Genomic DNA, 23964 nt, shown 5'->3' with positions numbered 1-23964 from the left:
CTGAAGCAAAATCAGAATTGATTACTCAAGTTAATGGGTTGGTGCCTATAAATGACATATAGCTGTATCACAGAAGTTATTAACTTGATATACTGAATCATCACTAATAATATTTAATTAACAAAAGTTGCTCTTGAAATAAACTTTTCTGATTAATTTCTCCTCTCTGGAATCTTTGGTAGTTAACAAAACTAAATTTAATACACATCTGAAACTTTTACAATAGTTCACGCAGAGCATACAAAGGTAACAGCTTATAAATTCTCCTTAAGAAGGAAAATGAGCATAAGAAACTACGATTCACTATTGTAGTCACTCCTGCTAAAAGACTTCTCCAATGTACTTTGGGCTATTCATTTTCATCTTGTAAATATATTTTACCATGCTTTAAAGAACCTTGAAGACCCTGGAAGTCAGAGAAGGAATGAGTATGGAATTCAGGGAGGCAGGGAGATTTAAACAACAGGGGAGCTGGTAAAGGTAAACTTGGAAGTAAGCTCTTCAATGTGTGTCAGTAACAGGCAAGAAGAAAGGCCATTTGGAGCCAGAACTCTAGTCAAGCAGTCCATCAAAAGAGTTCAGAACTTAAGCAGAGTTTAAGTAAGATAATGGCACAAAGAGTGCATGGCATCTTAATACCTGGGAACTTTTAAATGCTTCCTGTTAAGGAAAGAATTAAATTCTCAAACATGGCCTGAGTTTGCAGTGGAGGTCAGTGGAGTACCAGGCTGAAAGGAAGAGAAGAGCAGTTTTTGACATAAACTAATCCTGACAAGACATTGAGAGCTGGGTACCTGGGGGAATTTCTAAAATTTTGGAGCCATGTATAATATATTCCCCAGAGGATTCTCTAACTTTGCTAGAAAATCAGGATGAGTCGAATAAAGCATTTTACCAGCATCCAGGGAAAATCAGTGTTACCAAGTGGCACTGACATTCAGTAGATCATTAGAATGGTTTGCTGCAAATAATTAATAAAACCCATTCACACTGTGAATAATATTCAAACAATAAGGAAATATATTGTGTCATACAACAAGGAAGTTCAGAGGTAGGGCAAGGTTGATAGATGCCATTGCATTACAATAACACAAATGATCCAAGACTTTTTTATCCTTTAATCTGTCATCCTTCACGCTGTCATCCTTCAGACAACAGTTTCGTCCTCAGGCAAGGGAAAGATGACAGCAAAAATTTGGGGCATCATAACCCAGACAAGCCAATATCTTGAGAAAGAAGACCACTCTTAGGAGTGAGGAAGTATTTCTAAGAACACTGGCACAAGTGGTCACACGCCTAATCTGGATCCAATGACTGACAAGGGAATAGAATAACCATGATTGGTCATCTGGACTGGACTGATGTCAGAGCCACTATTTATACTGATATTTTGCTTTTGTTGGGATTTCCTCAGTTTCCCCTTATATTGTCTGTAAGTTATTATAAGTTATAATTATTGACAGATACCACTAGAGATATATTACTTAATCTTTTTTGCACATCGTTTTGGTAAAGAATATTTTTCTTCACCCAAGCTATGAATCATAACCGAGGTACTACTGACCTCCTGTGATGGTTTGGAAGGAAACAGAAATCCGATAAACTTGTAAACCAAATTTATAAAGTGGTGAAAACTGCCTGGGAGAGAAATGAATTAACAGTAATGGTAGCACACACATGTGAAACAGTTTAATCACATGTAAATCAGTGTGATTAAGGTTTAGAATTAATGGTATAAATATTATTGAACTAAAGGGAGCAGGGGATGTGAGAGGGGACACTGTGACCTGTCTAGATCCTGGGAAGACAGGTATTTAAATTATACAATGACACTTATCTAGCATCACAATGAAGACTGCAAAGACCAAGCAATCCAGGGGTGACAAGTGAAGAGTCACAGTGTCCCTGTCCACAAGCAGGCCTGGGTGAACTGTGCCACAGACGCAACCAGAAAGGGTCTATAACTTTCATTCTTAAAAGAAGTAAAGAAGTTCAAGAAGTTCAAGTCCCACCAAAGATCACTATTTCCAGGCACCCAAATTCACTAGCAGATTTGCTTTTTCATTCCTGGCAGGCCAAACAAAAGTGTTGACAGAGTTGCAAGCTATTAAATAGTGCAAAATTCCTGAATGAAAGCACCCAAACCAATTTTTTAAAGGAAGGTTATTTTCTATATGTGTTAAAGGGAAAAACCTCTGAGGGTACAAATCCTAAAGTGAAAGAAAAATACAACAAAATGTAAGGACCCATTTTTTTCCCCCTTGACTTACTCTAATTGATTCCATTAAGACATCTACTTGTAGCAGTGGTATTCAAACTTTTCTGATCATAATGCACAGGAAGAATTACATTTTACATGATGGCCCAACACACACACACCATTTTATATTTTTAAAAAACTGAAACAGAAACTCATAAAACAATAGTTAAACTAAGTACATTCTAGTTGTATTCCATTTCATTTAAAAACAAGTGTTGACTGACACTCACTAAATTGATTCCATGACCTACTAACGGGTCTGACCTGCAGTTTGGAAAACATTGTGCTATGGTAAATGGATAAGGAGCCCCTGGGTCCCTTAATACAAATCCATCTCTGCTCATCCAGAGCAGACAGTGGAGGGCAGGAGACCACCAGTGGACAATGGTGAGAAGTGCTGGGCTGCTTTATCCCCAACTTTGATTCTGTAACCTCTGGTCTAAGGTAGAAAGAGCTCCTCTCTTAACTCCCTGTGGCTTAATTAAGTCAAGCTGAAACATTTAAGTAAGATTTTACGAAAGGCTGAGGGATGACAATAGGCAAATGGACAACAAGCGTAACATGAGCCTAGATGATTTTTGCTAAGATAAGACTCATCTTCAGCTTTGGTGCCTAGGCCTGGCTGCCTCCCAGCTGCAGAGGTCATCCTTTTTTTTTTTCCCCCAGGAAGGCCTCAAAATAAATTCTCAAGAAAACTATAATAGAGTAACTCCCAGCCAAATACCTGCAGTTCCCCCTCCTGGCCGTCTAGGCCCCACCTCCTCTCTGGAAAAGGCCAGCTCCTTGGGCTCTCACCCCTAACCTCAGGAGTGTGACCTTGCCCTGCGGCTTTATCTTTCTGAGATGATAATGCAACAGCTTAAAATCTTGGAAGGGATGTACATAAAGAAATCTTTTTGTGAGTTCCCAAAGGACTGACTAAAATGAATACGTTCAAACTTCCCGAAAGCCAGTTAAGTTTACCCTGACCCTTCTGAAAGAAGAGACACATGATTAGAGCATCAAAAACACCATGCTTCTCAATTTCAACTTTTTTTTTTTTCCTTCTTGAGAACACAGGCTTTGGAGATAGGTGTGAAGTCCAACCCACCTCACCTTCAAGGACAGATTTCTTATTCTCTCTGAACCCCAGCTTACCCATCCATAAGTTGGACCTAAGTAGTACTCACTTCACAAATCTGTAAAGAGGATTAGGTGAGCTAATGAGAAAATATGTATGATTCACCTAAACAATGATCAGGACACGGCAGTTGCTGCTTATCTGAGGCCAGTTGGATATAGACTAAAAAAACCAAACACTGTCAACTCCTTGCTTAACAACAACAAAAAGTCCTAGGCTGCCTGCTATTTCCTGGCCTGATGTTTTGTTTGGGGAAACTCTAGATATGCCTGTATCTAGAAGGATGCTGCTATGTATAGTCTGGTCTGCTAACTCTTGCTGTAACAGAAGTCTGGTTGTAGGTGCAGTAGATCTATAAAAGACAGAAGGGCAAATACAGGCTTTTATGTTTCTTTCCATTCCCACCATGCCCAATTTAGAACCTCAAGGGGCTCAAGACCACTAAGAGGCCTCGTGCCTCAGTCCATCTATCTCCAGTGAAGCTTGTGATGCCAGATGGATTTCCTAAAGCACAGTTCTGAATGCGTCACTTCATTGCTCAATAAATTACCTTGGCTCCCCGTTAACCTACTACAGCCAACTCTAAACTGTGTATTTTGGTATTTGGCATACTATAAGCAGGAAAAGTTTCTAATTTGCTTTTGTTTTGTGAAATAAAATTCATATTCTATGGCAGGACAAGAAAAATTTTAAGTAAACATCTTTATGTTTGGCCTCTTTCCACTCTCCTGTGCGTTGTGTATCTGCATTTTGCATCGACCAAACCTCCCTCAATCGGCAGAAATACCTGCTCAACCACGAAGAGCAACATTCTCCTAATATCTACAAGACAACTCTTTAAAAGATAACATTCCTTTTTGATCTTATAAGAGGTCACAGTGACCCACCACTTGGTACTTGCAGATTTGGATTGTGTAAACTGCCAATTAGCGTACAGCCCTCTCTGTCTCAAAAAAGCTCACATAACTGTTTTGGCCTTTAACAGGCGGGACAGTTCTCAGAGCTTTTGAGAGGCTATTTCCAGGTTGTAATCCTCAACCTGACTCAAATGAAATTTTCCATTTCTTTCTTTCTTAGAGTGGCTGATTAATTTTTTTGACAGTTGTTTAAAAACATTTAAAAATCCATTTTTATTGTTGAAGTCAGTTTGCTTTCTTTTTGGTTTTGTTTTGTTATTTTGTATTTGGAGGGGGTAATTTGTTTATCTATTTATTTTAATGGAGGTACTGGGATTGAACCCAGGACCTCGAGCATGCTAAGCACATGCTCTACCACTGAGCTATACCCTCCCCAAGTTAGCATTTTTTTATTAGAAATGTTTTATTTCTTAAACTGGATGGCAGGTAAATGGGTTTTGTTTTCATCATTGTTATTGTGGGAAAATATACTAAAAAAATGAACCGTTAGTGACATTTAGTGTATTCGCAATGTTATGCAACCATCACCACTATCTAGTTCCTGGATATTTTTACCATCCTGAAAGGAAATTTTGTACCCATTATCAGTCATTCCTCATTTCTCTCTCCCCTTGCCCCCAGCCCTGGGGAATCACTAATCAGTTCTACATCTTTAAGGATTTGCCAGCTCTGGTTATTTCAATAAATGGAATCATATTTGGCCTTTTGTGTCTGGATTCTTTTGCTTAGCAAAATATTTACAAGATTCTCTATGTTGTAGCATGTACCATTCTTTTTTGTTGGATGAATAATATTCTACTGCATGGATATACCATCTTTTGTTTCTCCATTTATCTGTTGATGTACATTTGGGTCATTCTCACCTTTTGGCTATTGTGAACAGTGCTGCTATGAATATTTGTGAGCAAGTTTTGGCTTTCAGTTCTTTAGGTTATATACCCAGGAGTGGAATTGCCAGATCATATGGAAACTCTAACAGTTTGAAAAGCTGCCAATCTGTTTTGCAAAGTGACTGCACCATTTTACATTCCTACCAGCAGTGAGTGTAAAAATGTTCTGATTTCTCAGCATCCTCACCAATATTTGTTATTATCTGACTTTTTGATTACTACCATCCTAGTGGATGTGAAGTATTATCTCATGGTGATTTTGATTTGCATTTCCCTAATAACTATCAATGTAATTCAGTTTTACATATGCTTCTTTTGGCCATTTGTATATCTTCTTTGGAGAAATGTCTACTCAGATCCTTTGTCCATTTTTAATTGGATTATCAGTCTTTAATACTGAGTTGATAGTTTCTATATATTCTAGATACAATTCCCTTATCAAATATATGATTTGCAAATGTTTTCTCCCATTCAGTGGATTATTTTTTCACTTTACTAATAGTGTCATTTGAAGCAGAAAATTTTTTAATTTTGATGAAACCCAATTTGTCTATTTTTCATTTTGGTTCATACTTTTGGTGCCACAACTAAGAATCTATTGTCAAATTTGAGGTCAAGAGGACTTACTTCAATTATTTTCTGTTGTACAAATTTAGCTATTAAATTTAGATTTTTGATCTATTTTTAGTTAATTTTTATATATGGTATTAGACAAGGATCCAACTTCATTCCTTCACATGTGACTATCCAGTTATCCCAGCATCATTTACTGAAAAGACTATTCTTTCCCCACTGAATGGTCTTGGTAATCATTTTGAAAATCAGTTGACCATAGACACATGGGTTTATTTCTATTTATGTATTTATTTTGTACTTCTTTTATTAAATTTATTCCTAAGCATTTTATTCTTTTTGATGCCATTGTAAGTAGAATTGTTTCTTAATTTCATTTTCTGACAGATCACCGCTAATGTATAAAAATATTGATTCTTGTATATCAATCTTGCATTCTGCAACATAACTGTATTAGTGTAACAGCTTTAATTTTTTTTTGAGGTATAGTCAGTTTACGGTGTTGTATCAATTTCTGGTGTACAGCATAGTGCTTCAGTTTTACATGAATATACATATATTCGTTTTCATATTCTTTTTCACTGTAAGCTACTATAAGATATCAAATATAGTTCCCTGTGCTATACAGTATAAATTTGTTTATCTATTTTATATATACCAGTTAGTATCTGCAAATCTTGAACTCCCAGTTTATCTCTTCCCACCCCCTTTCCCACTGGTAACCATAAGTTTGTTTTCTATGTCTGTGAGTCTGTTTCTGTTTTATATATAAGTTCGTTTGTCTTTTTTTTTTTTTAGATTCCACATATGAGTGATATCTTACGGTATTTTTCTTTCTCTTTCTGGCTTATGTCATTTAGAATCACATTCTCCAGGGCTATCCATGTTGCTGCAAATGGCATTATTTTATTCTTTTTTCTGACTGAGTAGTATTCCATTGTATAAATATACCACAACTTCTTTATCCAGTCATCTGTCAATGGACATTTAGGTTGTTTCCCTGCCTTGGCTATTGTAAATAGTGCTGCTTCTCATTGTGTGTGTGTGTGTGTGTGTGTGTGTGTGTGCGCTTTTCACTTGATTTTCTCTATATAAGATCATGTCATTTGTGAATATGGCTTTACTTCTTCCTTTCCAATCTTAATTCTTTTCATTTCTTTTTCTTGCCTAATTCCCCTGCTAGACCCTCTAGCATAATATTGAGTAGAAGTAGCAAGAATGGACTTCCTTGTCTTATTTCTGAACTTTGAGGGGAATCATACAGTCTTTTACCTTTAAGTATACTCTTGGCTGTGGGCTTTTCATGGGTGCTCTTTATCAGGCTGAGGTATTTCCTCTCTATTCCTGTTTGTTTCTATCATGAAAAGCTGTTGGACTTTGTCAAGGCTTTTTCTGCATGTATTGAGATGATCATGTAGTTTTTGCTTTTTTTAAATTAAAGTACAGAGGGGATGGGATAGCTCAGTAGTAGAGTGCATGCTTAGGATGCATGAGGTCCTGAGTTCAAGCCCCAGTACCTCCATTCAATAAATATACCTAATTACCCCCCCAAAATAAACAAATTAAAGTATAACTGATTTACAATATTGTGTTAGATTCAGGTGTACAGCAAAGTGATTCAGTTTTACATATATATATATATATCTATATTTTTTCAATTCATTTCCATTATAATTACAAGATATTGAATATAGTTCCCTATGCTATACCATAAATCCTTGTTATCTATTTTATATATCATAGTATGCATCTGTTAATTGCCTACTCCCAATTTATCCTTCCATCTCCCTTTCCCTTTGATAAACATAATTTGTTTTCTATGCTATGAGTCTGTTTCTGTTTTGTCTTTTTTCCCCCTAATTGTATACTTAAACTTTATCTTCAGAAAGAAATGGTATATGGTACATCTGGGTATGAAGAAAGATCAGGTCATTTTTTTCATACTCAGAACCCTACGGTTATTCCTCCACAGTAGAGTTCTAGCAGTCTGTCAGTCTTCTAGCAACAAATTCTATGGAGATACCATCACAGAATCATCTGTAGAATCCATTCCCTCCTCTCTACTTTCACTGCCACCATCTCCTGAACAAGCCTAGTAATTTTTTGAGATTGGACTCATCAAATTGTAAGGGCTTAGAACCTAGTATCTTTCTTTTTAAATTGACATATAGTTGACTTATAATATTGTGTTAGTTTCAGTTGTATAGCAAAAGTGATTCCATTTTACATATATATATGTGTGTGTGTGTGTGTGTGTGTATATTCTTTTCCAGATTCTTCTCCATTATAGGTTATTACAAGATATTGAGTATAGTTCCCTGTGCTGTACAGTAGGTCCTTGTGGTTTATCTTTGTTATATATAGTAGTTAGTATCTGCAAATCCCAAACTCCTGATTTATCCCTCCCCTCCTTTCCCCTTTGGTAACCATAAATTCGTTTTCTATGTCTGTGAGTTTATTTCTGTTTTATAAAGAGGTTCATTTGTATTTTTCTAGTTTCCACATATAAGTGATAACATGATATTTGTCTTTCTGTCTGACTTACTTCACTTAATATGATAATTTCTAGGTCCATTCATGTTGCTGCAAAGGGTATTATTTAATTCTTTTTTCATGGCTGAGTAATATTCTGTGATATATATATATATATATATCATATATATATGTACTACATCTTTATCTATTCATCTATTGATGAATAGATATATACTATATCTATCTACTACATACATATATATATGTACTACATCTTTATCTATTCATCTATTGATAGACACTTAGGTTGCTTCCATGTCTTGGATATTGTAAATAGTGCCACTGTGAACACTGGGGTGCATGTATCTTTTCCAATTAGAGTTTTCTCCAGATATACACCCAGGAGTGGGATTGCTGGATCATATGATAACTCTGTTTTTAGTTTTTTAAGGAACATCTATACTGTTATCCATAGTGGCTATACCAATTTACATTCTCATCAACAGTGTAGGAGGGTTCCCTTTTTTCTATACCTTCTCCAGCATTTATTATTTGTAGACTTTTTTTGATGATGGCCATTCTGACTGGTGTGAGGTATACCTCATTGACATTTTGATTTGCATTCCTCTAATAGTTAGCGATTCTGAGCATCTTTTCATGTGCCTGCTGGCCATCTGTATGTCTTTAAAGAAATGTCTATTCAGGTCCTCTGCCCATTTTTTGATTGGGTCATTTGTTTTTTGTTATTGAGTTGTATAAGCTATTTGTGTATTTTGGAAATTAAGCCCTTGATGGTCACATCATTCACAAATATTTTCTCCCAGTTCATAGGTTGTCTTTTCATTTTGGTTTTTGCTTTTAATTCTGTTGATATGGTGTATTACATGTATTAACCTGGGGATATTACACCAATTTTACCTTCCTGAAATATAACCCATTTGGTCATGGTGTATAATTCTTTTATATGTTACCAAGTTTGACTTGCTAGTATTCTGATGAGGACTTTTGCATTCATATTCATAAGAGATAGTGAGTTTTAGTTTTCTTTCTGTGATAGCTTTGCCTAGTTTTGTTATCAGGGTACTTATGCCCTTATAGGATGACTTGGAAAGTGTTCCCATATCCTCTATTTTTTGCAATAAACTGGTATTAATTCTTCTTTAAATGTCTGGTAGAATTCACCAGTGAAGCCATCTGGGCCTTGACTTTTCTTTGTGGGTAGACTTTTTATTACTAATTCAATGTTTGTTATGGGTCTGTTAAGACTGCCTATTTCTTCTTGAGTCAGTTTTGGTAGTGTCTTTATAGGAATCTGTTCATTTCATCTAAGTTATCTAATTTATCTAATTTATTGGCATACAATTGTTCATAGCATTCCATTATAATCTTTTTATTTCTGTAAGGCCAGCAATAATATTTCATTTCTGATTCAAGTAATTTGAGTCTTAAAAAATTTTTTTTCTTGGTCAGTCCTGGCTAAAGGTTTGCCAGTTTTGTTGATCTTGTTAAAGGATTAACTTTTGTTTCTATTTATTTTCTCTATTTTTCTATGCTCCATGTCATTAATTTCCTCCCTAATCTTTATTATTTCCTTCCTTACTTGCCTAAGATTTAGTTTGCTCTTCCTTTTAGTTGCTTTCCTTAAGGTAGAAGGTTAAGCTACTGATTAGAGATCTTTCTTCTCCTTTAATACGGGCATTTTGGTGATTAAATTATCTCGTAAGTGTTGCTTTCGCTAACTCTGTAAGTTTGGACGTGTTGTGCTTTCATTTTCATTCATCTCAAAGTGTTTTCTAATTTCTCTTTTGCTTTCTTCTTTGACTCTTTGCGTATTCATGAGTGTGTTGTTTAATTTCAACATACTTGTGAGTTTCCCCAATTCCTTCTGTTATTGATTTCTAATTTCACTCCTTTATTTGTTGGAGAACATACTTTATACTATTTCTCTCCTCTGAAATGTACTGAGGTTTGTTTTATGGCTTAGCGTATAGTCTGTCCTGGAGAATCTCCCATGTGTATTTAAGAAGACTGCATTTTGCTGTTGTTGGGTGGAGTGCTCTATAGACATCTATTAGATCTAGTTGGTTTGTAGCATTGTTCAAGTCATCTATTTCTTTATTGCTCTTCTATCCAGTTGTTCTAGCTGTTTTTGAAAATAGAATATAGAAGTATCCAATTATTATTGTAGAAATATTTTTCTCTTCATTTCTGTAAGTTTTTGCCTTATGTATTTTGATGGTCTGTTGTTGGATGCATGTAAGTTTACAATTTTTATAGCTTTCTAATAGATTGACTCTTTTATCATTATGAAATACCCCTCCATCTCTAATAACATTTTTTGCTAAGCTGTTAAGTCTATTTTGTATAATATTAGTGACTCTAGTTTCTTTTGCTGTTTGCATGATATATCCTTTTCCATTCCTTTATTTTCAATTTATTTGTATTTTTTTAATATAAAGTGTATCTCCTGTAGGCAGTATAGTGTTGAATCTTTTGTAAAAATCCAGTCCGATAATGTCTGCCTTTTGACTGGATTGGTTAATCCATTCAAATGTAATGTTATTGGACTGCATTTACATTTGCCATTTTTGTTTTCTGTATGTCTCATGTTTTTCGTTCTTCTAACTATTTTTTAGAGCATAAACTAAAAAGCAGTGTGTGTGTGTGTGTGTGTGTGTGTGTGTGTGTGTGTGTGTGTGTGTGTGTTTCAAGAGGGGTAACCTGAGTTGTTCCCTAGGCAATATAGGCTGAGTTTCCAACCCAATGTTGAATACAGTATCTTTGATACTAGGTGATGAATACAGCAGAGCCTTGCCCAGTGGTTCTTAAAATGTGGAGCAAGACCAGGAGAGGCAACATCATCTGGGAATTTGTTAGAGGAAAAAAATTGATCTCTGTGCTCAAAGTTGGGTTTGGATCCCAGCTTAATGTTTACAGCTGTGTGATTTGGGGCAAGTCACTAAACCACTGGGTTTTGTTTTCTTATTTAATAATCCTGTCTTACCTTGTTGTTGTGAAGACTGTAAGAGATTAATTGAGATAATGTAAATAATTCTACTACCAGAATAGGACTTCCACAATATTAATTTTCTTTCTCACTACCATAACATAACAAAAGCTTCAGGGGAAAAGGGGTGGGAAGGAATAAATTTGGGAGTTTGAGATTTGCAAATGTTAACCACTATGTATAAAAACAGATAAAAAACAAATTTATTCTGTTTAGCACATGGAACTATATTCTATATCTTGTAATAGCCTTTAATGAAAAAGAATATGATAATGAACATATGTATATATATGCAAACTGGGACATTATGCTGTACATCAGAAATTGACACACTGTAACTAACTATACTTCAAATAAATAAGTTGATTAATTAAAAAGAAAGGTTTAAAAAGAAGCTTCTACCTGTTTTACCCATATTGTCAGTGTAATTACCAGCAGCTTAAATAACTTAAACCACTTCTCATTTTAGCAATTATTGAGAAGGAAAAATGCAGAAACAGAAATAGGAATAGAAAACATGAGGTTGTGTGGTAGGTTGGCAGAGAAAAAGAGAAATTCAGTCTAAGCTCATCTTTCAAGATGTCCAGAAAAATTAGGTGGCAATTTAAATACTATACTGGATGTTGATGTACAGTCAAGGCCTGAAATTGTAGCAATTAAAAAAAAATTATTGTTTCTCTGTAGTTTTTGCTTTTCCTGAGAGCATGGCAATAATCCTGTGAGGCAGGTAGGGCAGGCATTACTATCTCCATTTTGCAGGGACCTAAAGCTCAGAGGGATTAAGTGACTTGCCTGTGATTACAGGACTAGTTGGTGGGGAAGCTGGAATTGAAGTCATGTCAGTTAATTGCAAATTACATAGTTATCACAGTTTTTGAGAAGTTCTCAAAATAAAGAATATACTGAGAGGATAAAGGTCACACTATGTATCTAAATAATACTATTGGATGAATAAATATCTGATTTACAAGTAAAAATCTTGTTATAATGAACATTACTGCAGAGATCCTGTTTAAGAGGGTATCCATGCTATTTGCAATACAGATTTCAGGAGCTGAGGGTAGGAAGTGTATATGTGGATATATTATTATGCACAATCTTTTTAAAGTCTCCATAATTTAATTTGACTTTATGGTGGTACATATATTGCTGTTTTACTGTACCATTTGAATGTGTCATATACTGATCAGGGCAGATGTAAGTGTACAGGACTACGTCACTCAAGCTCCTTAGTATATTAGACCATAAGATTCTTGAGGGCAGCTTATGTTTTATATGCCCTGATTTCATAATACCTACCACTAATGAATGAAATAAATATACACTTTTTTTAAGTAAATGCACTTAAAAAAATTACTCTTTATTTACTCCTCTCTTGTCAAAAGCACCTTTCTCTATTTTTGACCTATTCTCTCCTGTTAGGCAAAAATATTTCCACCTAGGCCCAGACTAAATTCCCTCCAGAACTAAAATCCTTTCTTTCCTGGACCACTGGTTTATCCCTTAAGCGACAGTTCAAAGCAACTCTCTGTCATTCGAACCCTATGTTGGGACCCCTTGAACTGTTCACATAAATTTGCTTACCATCACTTCCACTAGCCCACTCAGTTCTTATGAACCAAGTTCATGATCAAAATCAGCCCATTCGAGGTTCTTTCTGGTGCTCCCTGATTCCAAGCCTTTTATATCTGCAGCATCTTTCATGTATTCATGATTGTACTCCATATTTTAATAGAGAATGGTTATCCAGTTAAGAAAAAAATGAAGTCTATATAATTCTTATTTATGCTTGTAAATGTATTGTTAATGAGTAGCTGTTGGAAATAATGTCCCTTTTGGGGTATAAGGGTGAGAGGAATAGCAAAAAAGAAACAATCTTTTTTTTGAACACCTACTTTGCATCACTTTCCATGCACTTAATTTTCAAAAGTAATTTACAAGTAAGGCGGATAGAGACAAATTATTCCTAAATATCCATTCTTCCCTTTTTGAAAAGTAATAGAACGCTTGGGCACATGGCTATCTAGCTAAGGTCTACATCTCCCAGCCCCTCCTACAGCTAAGTATGTCAAAGTTATACGAGCAGAGTGGATGTGTGGAACTTGTATATGGTATTATGCAAGTAAAGGAATATGCCTTCCTCTTTGCTTTTTCCTCTCCCTGCTGGATTAAATGTTAACTTTTCATTTGCGCCACACAAATGAAAGTAACATGTAGATGGCAGAATAATCAGAGTGATGAAACCTTTGAAATCTAAGTCCCCAGTAGCATGCAGCTGATGCATCAGCCCTGGACTGTATATGCTTGGACTGTCACGTAAGTAAGAAATAATTTTCACCTTGTATATGCCACTATTTTTGAAGTCCTGTTATGATTCCTGAATCAAGTTGTTGCTTATCTCCCTGTGCAAGCTACAAGAGTGGTACTCCCTGGAGCTGTGCAACATGGCAGCCTTGAACTCAACTTCCAACTAATAAGTTGTTCCAACTAACAAGTTCAGAAAGATTAAAAACTTTCCTGAAGTTAAACTGCTATGTGATAAGGTGAGACTGACCTCAGATCTACATGATACCAAATGGTGACAATACTAGACTCCATGCTAGGTTTTCACTTTGTGAGATGCTGACGTCCCAAAGAAAAGTCCCACTACTTGCAGTCTTACAGTGTGAGGGAAGTGGTTTCAATTCCCACCTAAAGCCAGTAACAACAGCTGTGCGGGTACAAAAAAATGTGAGTGTCCCTAGGACGTGTGCTGTTCTTAGTGACAGCAATGGTAATGAGGAACCCTGTTTGACTGTCGTCCTACTGTACTTCTGTGATGACACTAGTATCACCGTGTACAGATTTAATGTCAGCTGTCCTTCTCAACTCTCTTGCTCTGCTTCCTGGATAAGTTCCTTCTTCCTATCTGCCATCCATGCCAAACCACACAGGCTGAGTTAGGCAGGGGAAGCGACTCCAGCAGGAGCAACACTTGAAATTTAACAAGGTTGAGGGTAGAGAGGTGTTGACGTGAGTGTGAGTGGGCAGCTGAGGAAAAGATAGATAATAAATGTGACATTTATTTTGGAGAGACAGAGAAAAGGAGCGTTAACAGTTACTGAGTCCCACTATGTGCTAATCCCTGTGCTAGGCTTCTAATGTATACTGTGTCATTTGAACTTCACAGTAACCGCAGGAGGTAAGTATTTTTCCCACTTGCCAGTGAAAAAACAAAGACAATATAAGGTCACATAGTAGGTGGCAGAGCAATGATGTAAAACCAGGACTGACTTCAAAATCCATGTTCTTTCCACTGCATCTTGTGGCCTTTAAACTTGTAAAGTCCTTTCAAAAACTTTATTTGCTCATTTTCAGATACATCATCTTCCCTATACAACTCGGAAGAGCATCTTGGTACTGGAAGGTATTTTCCAGGTCTTTAATGTGTCTGGCATGCCCAATAAGACATTCTGCAGCTCTCAGCCAATCCAGCTGATCCTCTGTTGTGGTGCAGGAAACGGTGCCAACTGGCAACAAGATAAGGAGCTTAAGCCAGAATGCAAATCAGCGTACTACTTCCTTAACAAAGTTTCACTACGGAAAAAAACAGTCACCTGAACTTAACAGTGTGTTCAGTGACGTAACTGATTTCATTCTGTCAAAAGCTCTTTATCTCTTTGCCAACTGATAATAGTTTGCTGACCGGTACTATTCTGATCACCCAAGGAAATAGAGCACATTTTCCTAATCCCACCTGGGACACCTCTACGAGGAGAACTCACTGCTATATACTATTTTCACTTTCTAAATAGAAATGAAAGGAGAAAAGACAAATTTCCAAAGAAAATGTGCCATACAAGTCATTCAAGACTAGCATACAAAGAGAGATGTTTAGGACAGTCTCTGCCTTCTTCCCAGGAGGGGATGGGGTAGGGAAGCATCAATTAAAAAACAAAAATCATTATAATCAAATGTGATTATCCTTGATTCCTCTTTCTCTTCCCATACCTATTCATCAGCAAATCTTTTTGGCTCCTATCCTCAAAACATAACCAGAATTTCCACTACGTCCTTCCACCTAGGGCACCTGCACTTCACATGCCCAGAGGATGTTATCTGCATCTTAGTCTCCATCAGTGGTGTCCTGTTTCCACGGCTCTCCACCCGCCACACGTCCTCCCTACTTCCCTAGACCGAGCTGCCGTCACCTGGTTTTAACTTCTCCTTGATTCTACTCTTGCTCTACCACACTGAGCTCTCCACACAGCAGCCAGTGTCACACTGCTGCTCAAAATCTTCCAAGGGCTTCTCATCCCACACAGAAAAACCCCCAGAGTCCTGACTGCAACCTGAAAGCCCCTATGTTATCTGAATTACATCATTTTCTTTTTAAAAGTGATGGGGGTTAGGCTGAGTTAGGGACAGGAGAAGCACGGTGAAGGACTGGAATAGTCAGACATGGAGAGAAAGAGGAAGGGGAGCTGACAGGTAAAAGGATCGTCAGAGACCCAAGACCCAGCTGAGATGTGACACCGTTAATTTCTAATAGTTTGAGTCTGAAATATGTGGTTTTCTCTAACCATGCCATGAGGGTAGATGGAAGGGAAGAGAAAATGCATGTTAGTTTTTGCTGCAAATCAAATTCTCCCAACACTGAATGACTTAAAACAATGAGCATTTATTATCTGTCGTGATGCTAGGTGTCAGCTGGGTGGTTCTTCTGTTCTGGGCCAGCTCAGTTGGACTAAAATCATCTGGGATGGCCTTATTCAAACACCTGATGGTTGGGAGGCTGGTTGTTCTGGGGAGACGTCGGCTGGGACTAGTTATTTCTGCTTCAAATGATCTCTCATTCTCCAGTAAGCTAGCTCAGGCTTCTTAGCTAAGTGGGCTCAGTGTTTTAAAGAGCAGAAAGAGCAAACCCCATGTATGCCAGCATTTTTTAAGCCATTGCTGAAGTCATAGTCGCTAACGTCCCTGGACTAAAGCAAGTCACGCTATCAAGCCCACAGTCAACGTGAGAAGGGACAACACAAGGTCACAGGTACAGGGTGGAGTGAAAAACTGGGGGAAATACCACCACAGAAGGTAAACCGCACACTGCTCTAGGCTTAGAGTTTTCAGACAAGGCTCAGGCTACAAGGAAGTACAGAGCTTCAGTGAAAAAGTATGTTGTTCAGATGAACCACCACGGGGTGCAGCTGAGAAGACAAGGAAGTAAGATCAGGGGTGTTTACAGACTGGGAGAAAACGATGTTAAAACAATTCTGGAACCCGTTCCAACATGTGTGTGGAGGGGTGCGTTCCCACACCAAGAAGCAATTCTTGGACACAAACTAGGTGTCTTACAATTCAACTCAATTCTGACACTATCTCCCCATAGCTAGCTAGACAGCGCTAGGCGGACAGGTTACGGGCTCACTCTTACAAGACTGCCTAGCCCCTTCAGATGCCAATCACAATTATGCTTCCTGGGTTTACATCTATATTGAGGATATCTGAAAGAATAAGGAACTACAAAATGACATAAATTGAACACATGAAACATATACAACATTATAAACCAATGTTATATCAATAAAAAAAATTTTAGGTGGCAAAAACTGAAAAAGAACTAAATAGAACTTTCAGAAATAAACAACAGTATTCAAAATTCAAAAAAAATCATTGGATAGATTTAATAGATGAGTCACAGATGGAAAGAAAATTAATAAAATAATATTGACACCTTACTAGGTTTGCTGTATTCTGATATTTTTCTCTTCCATTTTATTCTATCTGAATTTTGAGATTCTTAGATGGTTGAGACCCAATAAACTGATTTTGTACCTCCCATGCTGTCTTTTTGTTTAATTTAACTAAAACTGATGATTGCATCATTTAATGTGTCAGGGAAATATAATTTTATTTTAAAAGCTTTCATTACAATACAAATTTGAAGAGTGAAATCCATACCTCTGACAAATCCCTTAGGTGCTGGTGTCTCCAGAATAAACTAGATGCAGTTGACTTCAATAATGCCTCCCGGGTGGCTTTCACTTTTGGGCAGAAATAGGAGTCAGACTAGGAAGAATGCAAGCTCAGTTTTCATTCTAGAGTAGGTAGCCTGGGCGGTCTATAACATTTTCCATTGGGAAAAGTTTAAGCTAGTGAACTGCTATCTAGGTTAACTTAGTCAAGGTTACGATAGGCATAGAATCAATACAGAGTTTACTAGACTCAGTATTATATTTGTAAGGGCTCACACAGGCACCCCTCACATGTGTGGCTTGCTGTTGCCTACGACAGTGTACCCCTAATAAACTCCTTTCTATTCTTAAAAAATAAATATATATATTACATTTGGAAGGACTGACTGATTTCCACTGGTCACTAGTATTCACTAATCTGCGATGAGACAAGCAAAGTAAGGTCTATAGAATTTTTCATAACATTGATTTAAATTAAAAGGGCTGTCTTTTCAAAGGATATGTCTTTTTAAATTTTGGGAGTCAAAATAATATTTTAAAATGAAATGATGCTGATAGAAAATGGCAGTTGTTTTTGGTTTTGTTTTATAGATTGGTGGAATTTTAAACTTGCAGTCACGTTGGTTCCCAAAATTATTGTGAAAAATATGGGCTGACCTACAAAGTTCAAAAGACTGGGAACACCACCAACGTTGTCTACTATTACTTATTCATCCAACAGATATTTTGACGGCCCACCAGGTGCTAAAAAAAGAGCACAAATAGGAAAATGACTGCATTGTGTGCCCTCCTTACAGTAAGAAAGGGACACGCTGAATCAATAGTTCTAACAAGTGAAGTAGTGCCAGGTCTTCTGGGAGCAGGTCTGAGGGAAAGCCTGTTTGTCTGGGGAATCAATCTCTTAGTGAAAGAAGAAATGAAGCTGAGTTGTCTTGAAAATGCAGTTATTTGCCTGCTGATGAGGGAAAAGGAATGGAGATAAGAGAAAACCTAGTCCAAGGAATTTTACATAGTTCTAAACGACCAGAGTTGAGGCATCCACTAAAGACTGAGACATGGTGAGGATGTAAACGGAGGTGAGGAACTCGAGATAAAAAGGGTTTTGTGGGCTCAGCTTAGGACTTCCATTTTTAAAAAATATAATTGTGATAAAATATACATACCATAAAATGTACCACTTTAACCGTTTTTCAGTGAACAGTTCAGTACTAGTGTTTGGTGTAATTACATTGTCGTGAAATAAGACCTTTGACTTGATCCTGCAAACAACTGAGATTAATGGAAGTCTTGAAAGATTTCAGGACAGGGCTGGAGATTTAGGAGGATTGTTTTAGAAAGTGAGGGTAGTCGGAGGTAAGGGCTGGAGGCTTGGGAGGACTTCAAGGCTTGTGGGAGCAGGTTTCTGGCTCAGGTACAGGGTTTTTCCCCAGAGGGGAAGTTGGAGAAGGAAACTCAACATACCACTGTCTGAGTACCAAGCCTGTGTGGGCCAGCATTCCAGGGACTGCACACTTGAAGCCAGCAGGCCACCGCTAGCTGGGATGTGTATTTCGTTATCCCCTATAATTGAAAAAACAAAACATCTTTTCTTGAAAAATCAAAGTATCTGGCAACACGCGAACCCTAGTCCCTCAGGGAAACAGTGAGTAGAACTCATTCCATTAAAAAAAACAAAACCAAAACCCCTTTTTATCAATGTATAAGACATTTATAGAAAAGTACACAAATTAAGTGCACAGCTTGACGGGTGTTCACAAAGCGAACGTGCCCCGCTAACCAGCGCCCGTATGAACAAGCAGAACATGACCAGCATCCCCTCAGTTAAACTGACTGAACCCTGCTAACAATCTTACGAGATAGAACACATTACTGCCTCCATTTCAGATACGGAAACTGAAGCACTGACAGGTCACGAGGCTAAATATTACTGAAACTAGCATATGAACCTAGACTCGCTGTCTTGTCCCAAATCCCACGCTTTTGAGAAGAAACAGGCGCGAACGTGAGACGGTGAGTTCGGCTTTGAAGGACGTCGAGTGCGCGTCCTCTTCCGCGGAAATTTACTTCCGGGCGTCAGAGCCGCAGAAACCACCACAGCCGCGCCTCCTAAGCGCGGCTTCCCGGCCAGAGGCCCGCAGGTTGCTGCGCAGCCTCCCCACACGTGAGGGCGCTGTCGCTACAGTCTGAGGCGTGCCTCTCTCTGTTGTCGCGATATTCGTGAGGCCGGAAGAACGTAAGATCGAAGGTCACGTAGACGGCGCGTCCGTCCCCGAACGCCTAAGTTCTCGCGCGAGTTACACTTCCGCCCTTTTGGCTCCCTGAGCAGCACCATGGCGGTTGGGAAGAACAAGCGCCTGACGAAAGGCGGCAAAAAGGGAGCCAAGAAGAAAGTGTAAGTGGTGACTGTTTGTGGCCCCTGCTCTTTGGGGCGCTGTTGGAGTCGGCGGGCGGGTTCTGGACCGCGGTGTGAGCCGGATGGCGAGGATGTTGGTTGGATTGCGCGGGCCGTGCCGGGTTGGTAAACCCCGAACCGCGGCCTGGCGGATCTGGGTGCTGCCTTGCGGCAGACCGGCTGCTCTCCCCTTGGCTTTCTGGGCCTTAGTCGCACCTCTTTTGAGTCTGATTGCCCCCGCGACTCAAGACTAGCGTGTTCCGTGTTGTGGGCTCACGGGTCTCGTAAATTGCACGGGTAATTGATGCCACCCCAGGAGCTGGAGATGTGAGAGGCGCTTTTCTTGTCCACACGGAACCCTGCACTCCTCCCCTGCTTGGGCCGGGTGGGACACGGGAGCTCCTAGTAGGCTAGCACGAGACCCCGAAGAGCCCGGGGTGCCAGTGTGTGTCCTCACGTACCAGTAAAGTTGAAGAGATGTGCACGTTGTTTGGAGGCACTGCTGCTGGTGTGGAAGGACCGATGGGGTGAAGAGTACTTAGGTGTCATGACGTATTTACCGAGGTGTCAGATCTGCACAGTGTGAAATACAGTGGGATGGGCTAGATTTACCTATGCGCCGCTCGCCTCACTAAGAGGACTAGTTTTCACCAATGTCTACATTCCAGTTTGCTATTTAATGTAATTAAGATGAGGGAAGTTAAAAATAACGCGATCTGCCCTCAAACTTAACGCATTTTTTAAAATCCAGGGTTGATCCATTTTCTAAGAAAGATTGGTATGACGTGAAAGCACCAGCTATGTTCAATATAAGAAATGTTGGGAAAACACTAGTCACGAGAACGCAAGGAACCAGTGAGTATCTTATTCTTTGTATTTTTTTTTTTTTTGAGACCTGTATGTATGGTCTGTTGATTGTGCAGTGGGATACATGAAAGAAATGTCAGCTCTTGTTTGAAGCCTCAGCCCCTTTGGGGCTTGTTTCTCGTACACCACTTGTAGAAGCAAGGTGCTGTTTTTATAATTACTAGTAAAATGTGCATTAATTTTGAGCTTCTAATAAGCACTGTTAGTCATTGGTGTACGTATCAATTTGTTTAACAAAAGTTAAGGTTTTTATAACTTACCATTCATTTTCTAAGCTTAATGCACGAGCATTATCTTTGCTGATTTGACTTTGCTTATGTGGTTTCTAATGTTAACGCAATTGATTCTTGTTTTATAGAAATTGCATCTGATGGCCTCAAGGGTCGTGTTTTTGAAGTGAGCCTTGCTGATCTGCAGAATGATGAAGTTGCGTTTAGAAAATTCAAGCTAATTACTGAGGATGTTCAGGGCAAAAACTGTCTGACTAATTTCCATGGCATGGATCTTACCCGTGACAAAATGTGCTCCATGGTCAAAAAATGGCAGGTGAGAACAGAAGTCCTTTAGAGTGCATGGTGCTGTGGTGCGTGTGACCGAAGATGTTGTGTTTTAATGTCAGGAAGGTGCTTGCTGTGCAGTTGAGGTTTAGATTTCAAGTTCTTGATGTTTTCTTGCTGTTACTGAGTGGAGTCTGGGATTGACACTCTTGAACTTGAGCAACAGCAGTGAAGCTGTTTAAATTGAGTTCTAGCTTTAGTATTGGGTTATCAGCAAAGCTTTTTTGCTGCATGGATTAGTGGCTGGTTGAAGAACGTCTCGGTGCAGATTTGCAGTTTTAGTTTTGCCTGCAGAATACCTCTGGACCTCAAAATCTAGAGAACTTTATAGGGAAAGCATGGATTGGGTTAGTTTTGATTATTGTGCTACAGTAGGAGTGATAGAGCCTCTGGTGTGAGATTGAAGTCTTGGCTCCTTTTCCCAATTATGTTGTCTTTGGAAAGTAACTTAAAGCTTGCTAAGCCCTGGTTTCTTTACCTGTAAAATGTAGGTAAGAGTATTACTCATGGAGTTAAGAGGATGAAATAAAAGATTCATGTAAACATGCTTAGTACAGTACTTGATACAAAAAGCATTTAGTACATGTTAGTATTACTGCAGGAAATAACTTGGTTTAGATGTTTCTGACTAACCATCGAGTTTGGGGGTGTTCTGTATGTGGGAATGAATGATGACAGAATGTTTCGGTCCCAAATGATACATACTGATTGTACCGTTACATTTATTTCTGACATTCCTCTAAGGTTTTATAGTTGCATTTCTGAAAATATTTTAAGGCCCTTTCACTATAATTGTATTATATTCATTTGTTAAGCTAAGGTATAAAATTTACAAAATGCAAAGATGGCGTTTCAATTTTTGTTGCTACAGATAGTTTCGGTTTTTGAATTTAGGTCGTAATATTAATTAGGGATTCCTAAAAATTGTACTTTAGCTGTGAAATTGAATATTTAATCCTCAGCATGGCTTTAGTGTTACTACACTATTTCAACTACTTAGAACACCTTTTCCTAAAAAGATGGAATAGGTGTATATGCCAAAATGAGATTCTCTTAGAACCTATTTTTATTTCATCTTTCACAGTTAAGGGATTGGGGGAGGAGCAGGTCGGCATGTGTCTGTATAAGGCATGTATATGTAAAAGGGTGGGAGCTATTGAGGTAGGGATAGGAATAGAGAAGTTACCCAGAGAGGAGGGAAGACTGCTGAGAGGTCTCAGTATTTATTTAGATACGACAGATAGTAAGAATTTGGGGTAGCTTGGTGAGTTCACTTCAAGGAGGCAAATTCTGTAAATAGTCATTTATATTATCATCCTTAATACTGTGTATTGACTACTTGACCTTCCAGCTTATTTTTAAATTAGAATTTGAGGGATAAAGTTGATAACATTAAATCCTGGTATACCTGGCAGTATCTTTTTTTCACTAGACCATGATTGAAGCTCACGTTGATGTCAAGACTACCGATGGTTATTTGCTTCGTCTATTCTGTGTGGGTTTTACTAAAAAACGCAACAATCAGATTCGGAAGACCTCTTATGCCCAGCATCAACAGGTCCGCCAAATCCGGAAGAAGATGATGGAAATCATGACCCGAGAGGTGCAGACAAATGACTTGAAAGAGGTGGTCAATAAATTGTAAGTAATGCAGCCCTCAGATGAGAGAAAGCATATGAGACAAAGTGAGGTCAGACTCGTGTTTAAATTGTCTGTGAAACCATCTAGCTGCATCTCTTGAAATGAAAGCATGTTAAATGTTCAGTTATTTGATGGTTTATCTTTTTTTTGGATGAAGCTCTCCTGGAACTTAGTGCGATTTGAAGCGCCTTGTTTTTGCCTTAATTAGAAAAAATACACTGAATAGATAAACCCTTCACGATTAGTAATGTATGGGAATAAGTGATGACAAAATGTTTCGGTCCCAGATGATGTCTGATGATAAAACTGTTAACATTTTTCTGATGTTCCCATGCAGTTGGCTAAGATGGGTGTAACGGAAAAGCCATAAGGCTCGGTCTCAGAAGTCTCAAGTGATAATTTTGTTACTGACTAGCTGTATAATTCAGATCATTTAACCTTCACTTGTGAAGGGGCAATAACAGAATGAGGATTATTGTGAATTAAATGAGGTGTAGGTTTATTCTAATCTATCATTACTAATTTACAGGATTCCAGACAGCATTGGAAAAGACATAGAAAAGGCTTGCCAGTCTATTTATCCACTCCATGATGTCTTTGTTAGAAAAGTAAAAATGCTGAAGAAGCCCAAGTTTGAATGTAAGTGAGAGGTCATGGGGTTCCTGAAAGAAAAAATTGTGTGTATGAACACGCTGGTCCTTTTTTTCCCTGTCATGCTACATAGGATTGAAGATCACTGTTTCAAGGTACATGGTCTGCTGTAATTAACAGTTATTTTTTCCTTTTAGTGGGAAAACTCATGGAGCTACATGGTGAAGGGAGTAGTTCTGGAAAAGCTACTGGGGATGAGACAGGTGCTAAAGTTGAACGAGCTGATGGATATGAGCCGCCAGTCCAAGAATCTGTTTAAAATGCAGACTTTTAATGGTGACAAATAAAAGATTTTATTTGTGATGTTTTATTTCTGACAATTCTCTTTTGATCATCTGACAGTTTGTGGAATCAGATGTCTGATTCGAAGGTAATATGACCTTTTCTGACCTTTTGTGTGGATTTTATTCATTGCTTGGGTTACTCAGTAGCTGAGGAAAATGTAATGATCTGTTTTAAGCTAGAATGATCTGGAAGTGTTATAGATGGTCAATAAAAGGAAACCCCCCCTTTTTTTTTTAACATGGCTTAAGTTTTTAAGGTGGTTCTCAAGTCATTTGGAAGTATTATTAAAGTGTTGCAGGGGCCTGCCCCCAGTGTCCTATTTAATAGTTCTAGGGTGGGGTGTGAAATTTTTTAAACAAATTTTCAGGTGATACTGAC

The 23964-nt window shown here is 38.1% G+C and overlaps 1 protein-coding gene, 1 long non-coding RNA gene and 2 other non-coding genes across 4 annotated transcripts in view; 3 read left to right on the top strand and 1 right to left on the bottom strand.

Moving 5' to 3' along the window:
* Nucleotides 1-19280, bottom strand: part of LOC123612336 (uncharacterized) — a 35569-nt gene extending 16289 nt beyond the window's left edge. Inside the window, exons 1-2 of the long non-coding RNA XR_006719551.2 lie at nt 19140-19280; nt 18655-18753 (exon numbers count right to left, since the gene is read on the bottom strand). This is a non-coding gene — a long non-coding RNA (uncharacterized LOC123612336). The remainder of the gene's footprint in view (nt 1-18654; nt 18754-19139) is intronic.
* Nucleotides 19281-19427: 147 nt separating this feature from the next.
* RPS3A (ribosomal protein S3A) lies at nt 19428-23611 on the top strand. Its single transcript, XM_010968497.3, has 6 exons — nt 19428-19585; nt 20337-20440; nt 20811-20998; nt 22442-22650; nt 23180-23289; nt 23439-23611. Exons 1-6 carry the CDS (start codon nt 19524-19526, stop codon nt 23558-23560), a joined length of 795 nt encoding a protein of 264 aa, XP_010966799.1. The 5' UTR covers nt 19428-19523; the 3' UTR covers nt 23561-23611.
* LOC123612352 (small nucleolar RNA SNORD73) lies at nt 21673-21745 on the top strand. Its single transcript, XR_006719564.1, has one exon. It is a non-coding gene; the product is annotated as a small nucleolar RNA SNORD73 (small nucleolar RNA).
* Nucleotides 22907-22978, top strand: LOC123612353 (small nucleolar RNA SNORD73). Its single transcript, XR_006719565.1, has one exon. It is a non-coding gene; the product is annotated as a small nucleolar RNA SNORD73 (small nucleolar RNA).
* Nucleotides 23612-23964: the final 353 nt, after the last annotated feature.

This window comes from Camelus bactrianus, chromosome 2, assembly GCF_048773025.1.
Source record: "Camelus bactrianus isolate YW-2024 breed Bactrian camel chromosome 2, ASM4877302v1, whole genome shotgun sequence".
Lineage (NCBI taxonomy): Eukaryota > Metazoa > Chordata > Mammalia > Artiodactyla > Camelidae > Camelus > Camelus bactrianus.
Note: the sequence above shows the minus strand (reverse complement) of the source record. Positions and strands in the feature narration are given on the sequence as shown.

Coding starts and splice junctions, on each gene's coding strand:
- RPS3A (XM_010968497.3), top strand. CDS start 19,524: ATGGCGGTTGGGAAGAACAAGCGCCTGACGAAAGGCGGCAAAAAGGGA. Junction 20,441..20,810: donor CACGAGAACGCAAGGAACCA/GTGAGTATCTTA, acceptor CTTGTTTTATAG/AAATTGCATCTGATGGCCTC. Junction 23,290..23,438: donor GAAGAAGCCCAAGTTTGAAT/GTAAGTGAGAGG, acceptor TTTTCCTTTTAG/TGGGAAAACTCATGGAGCTA.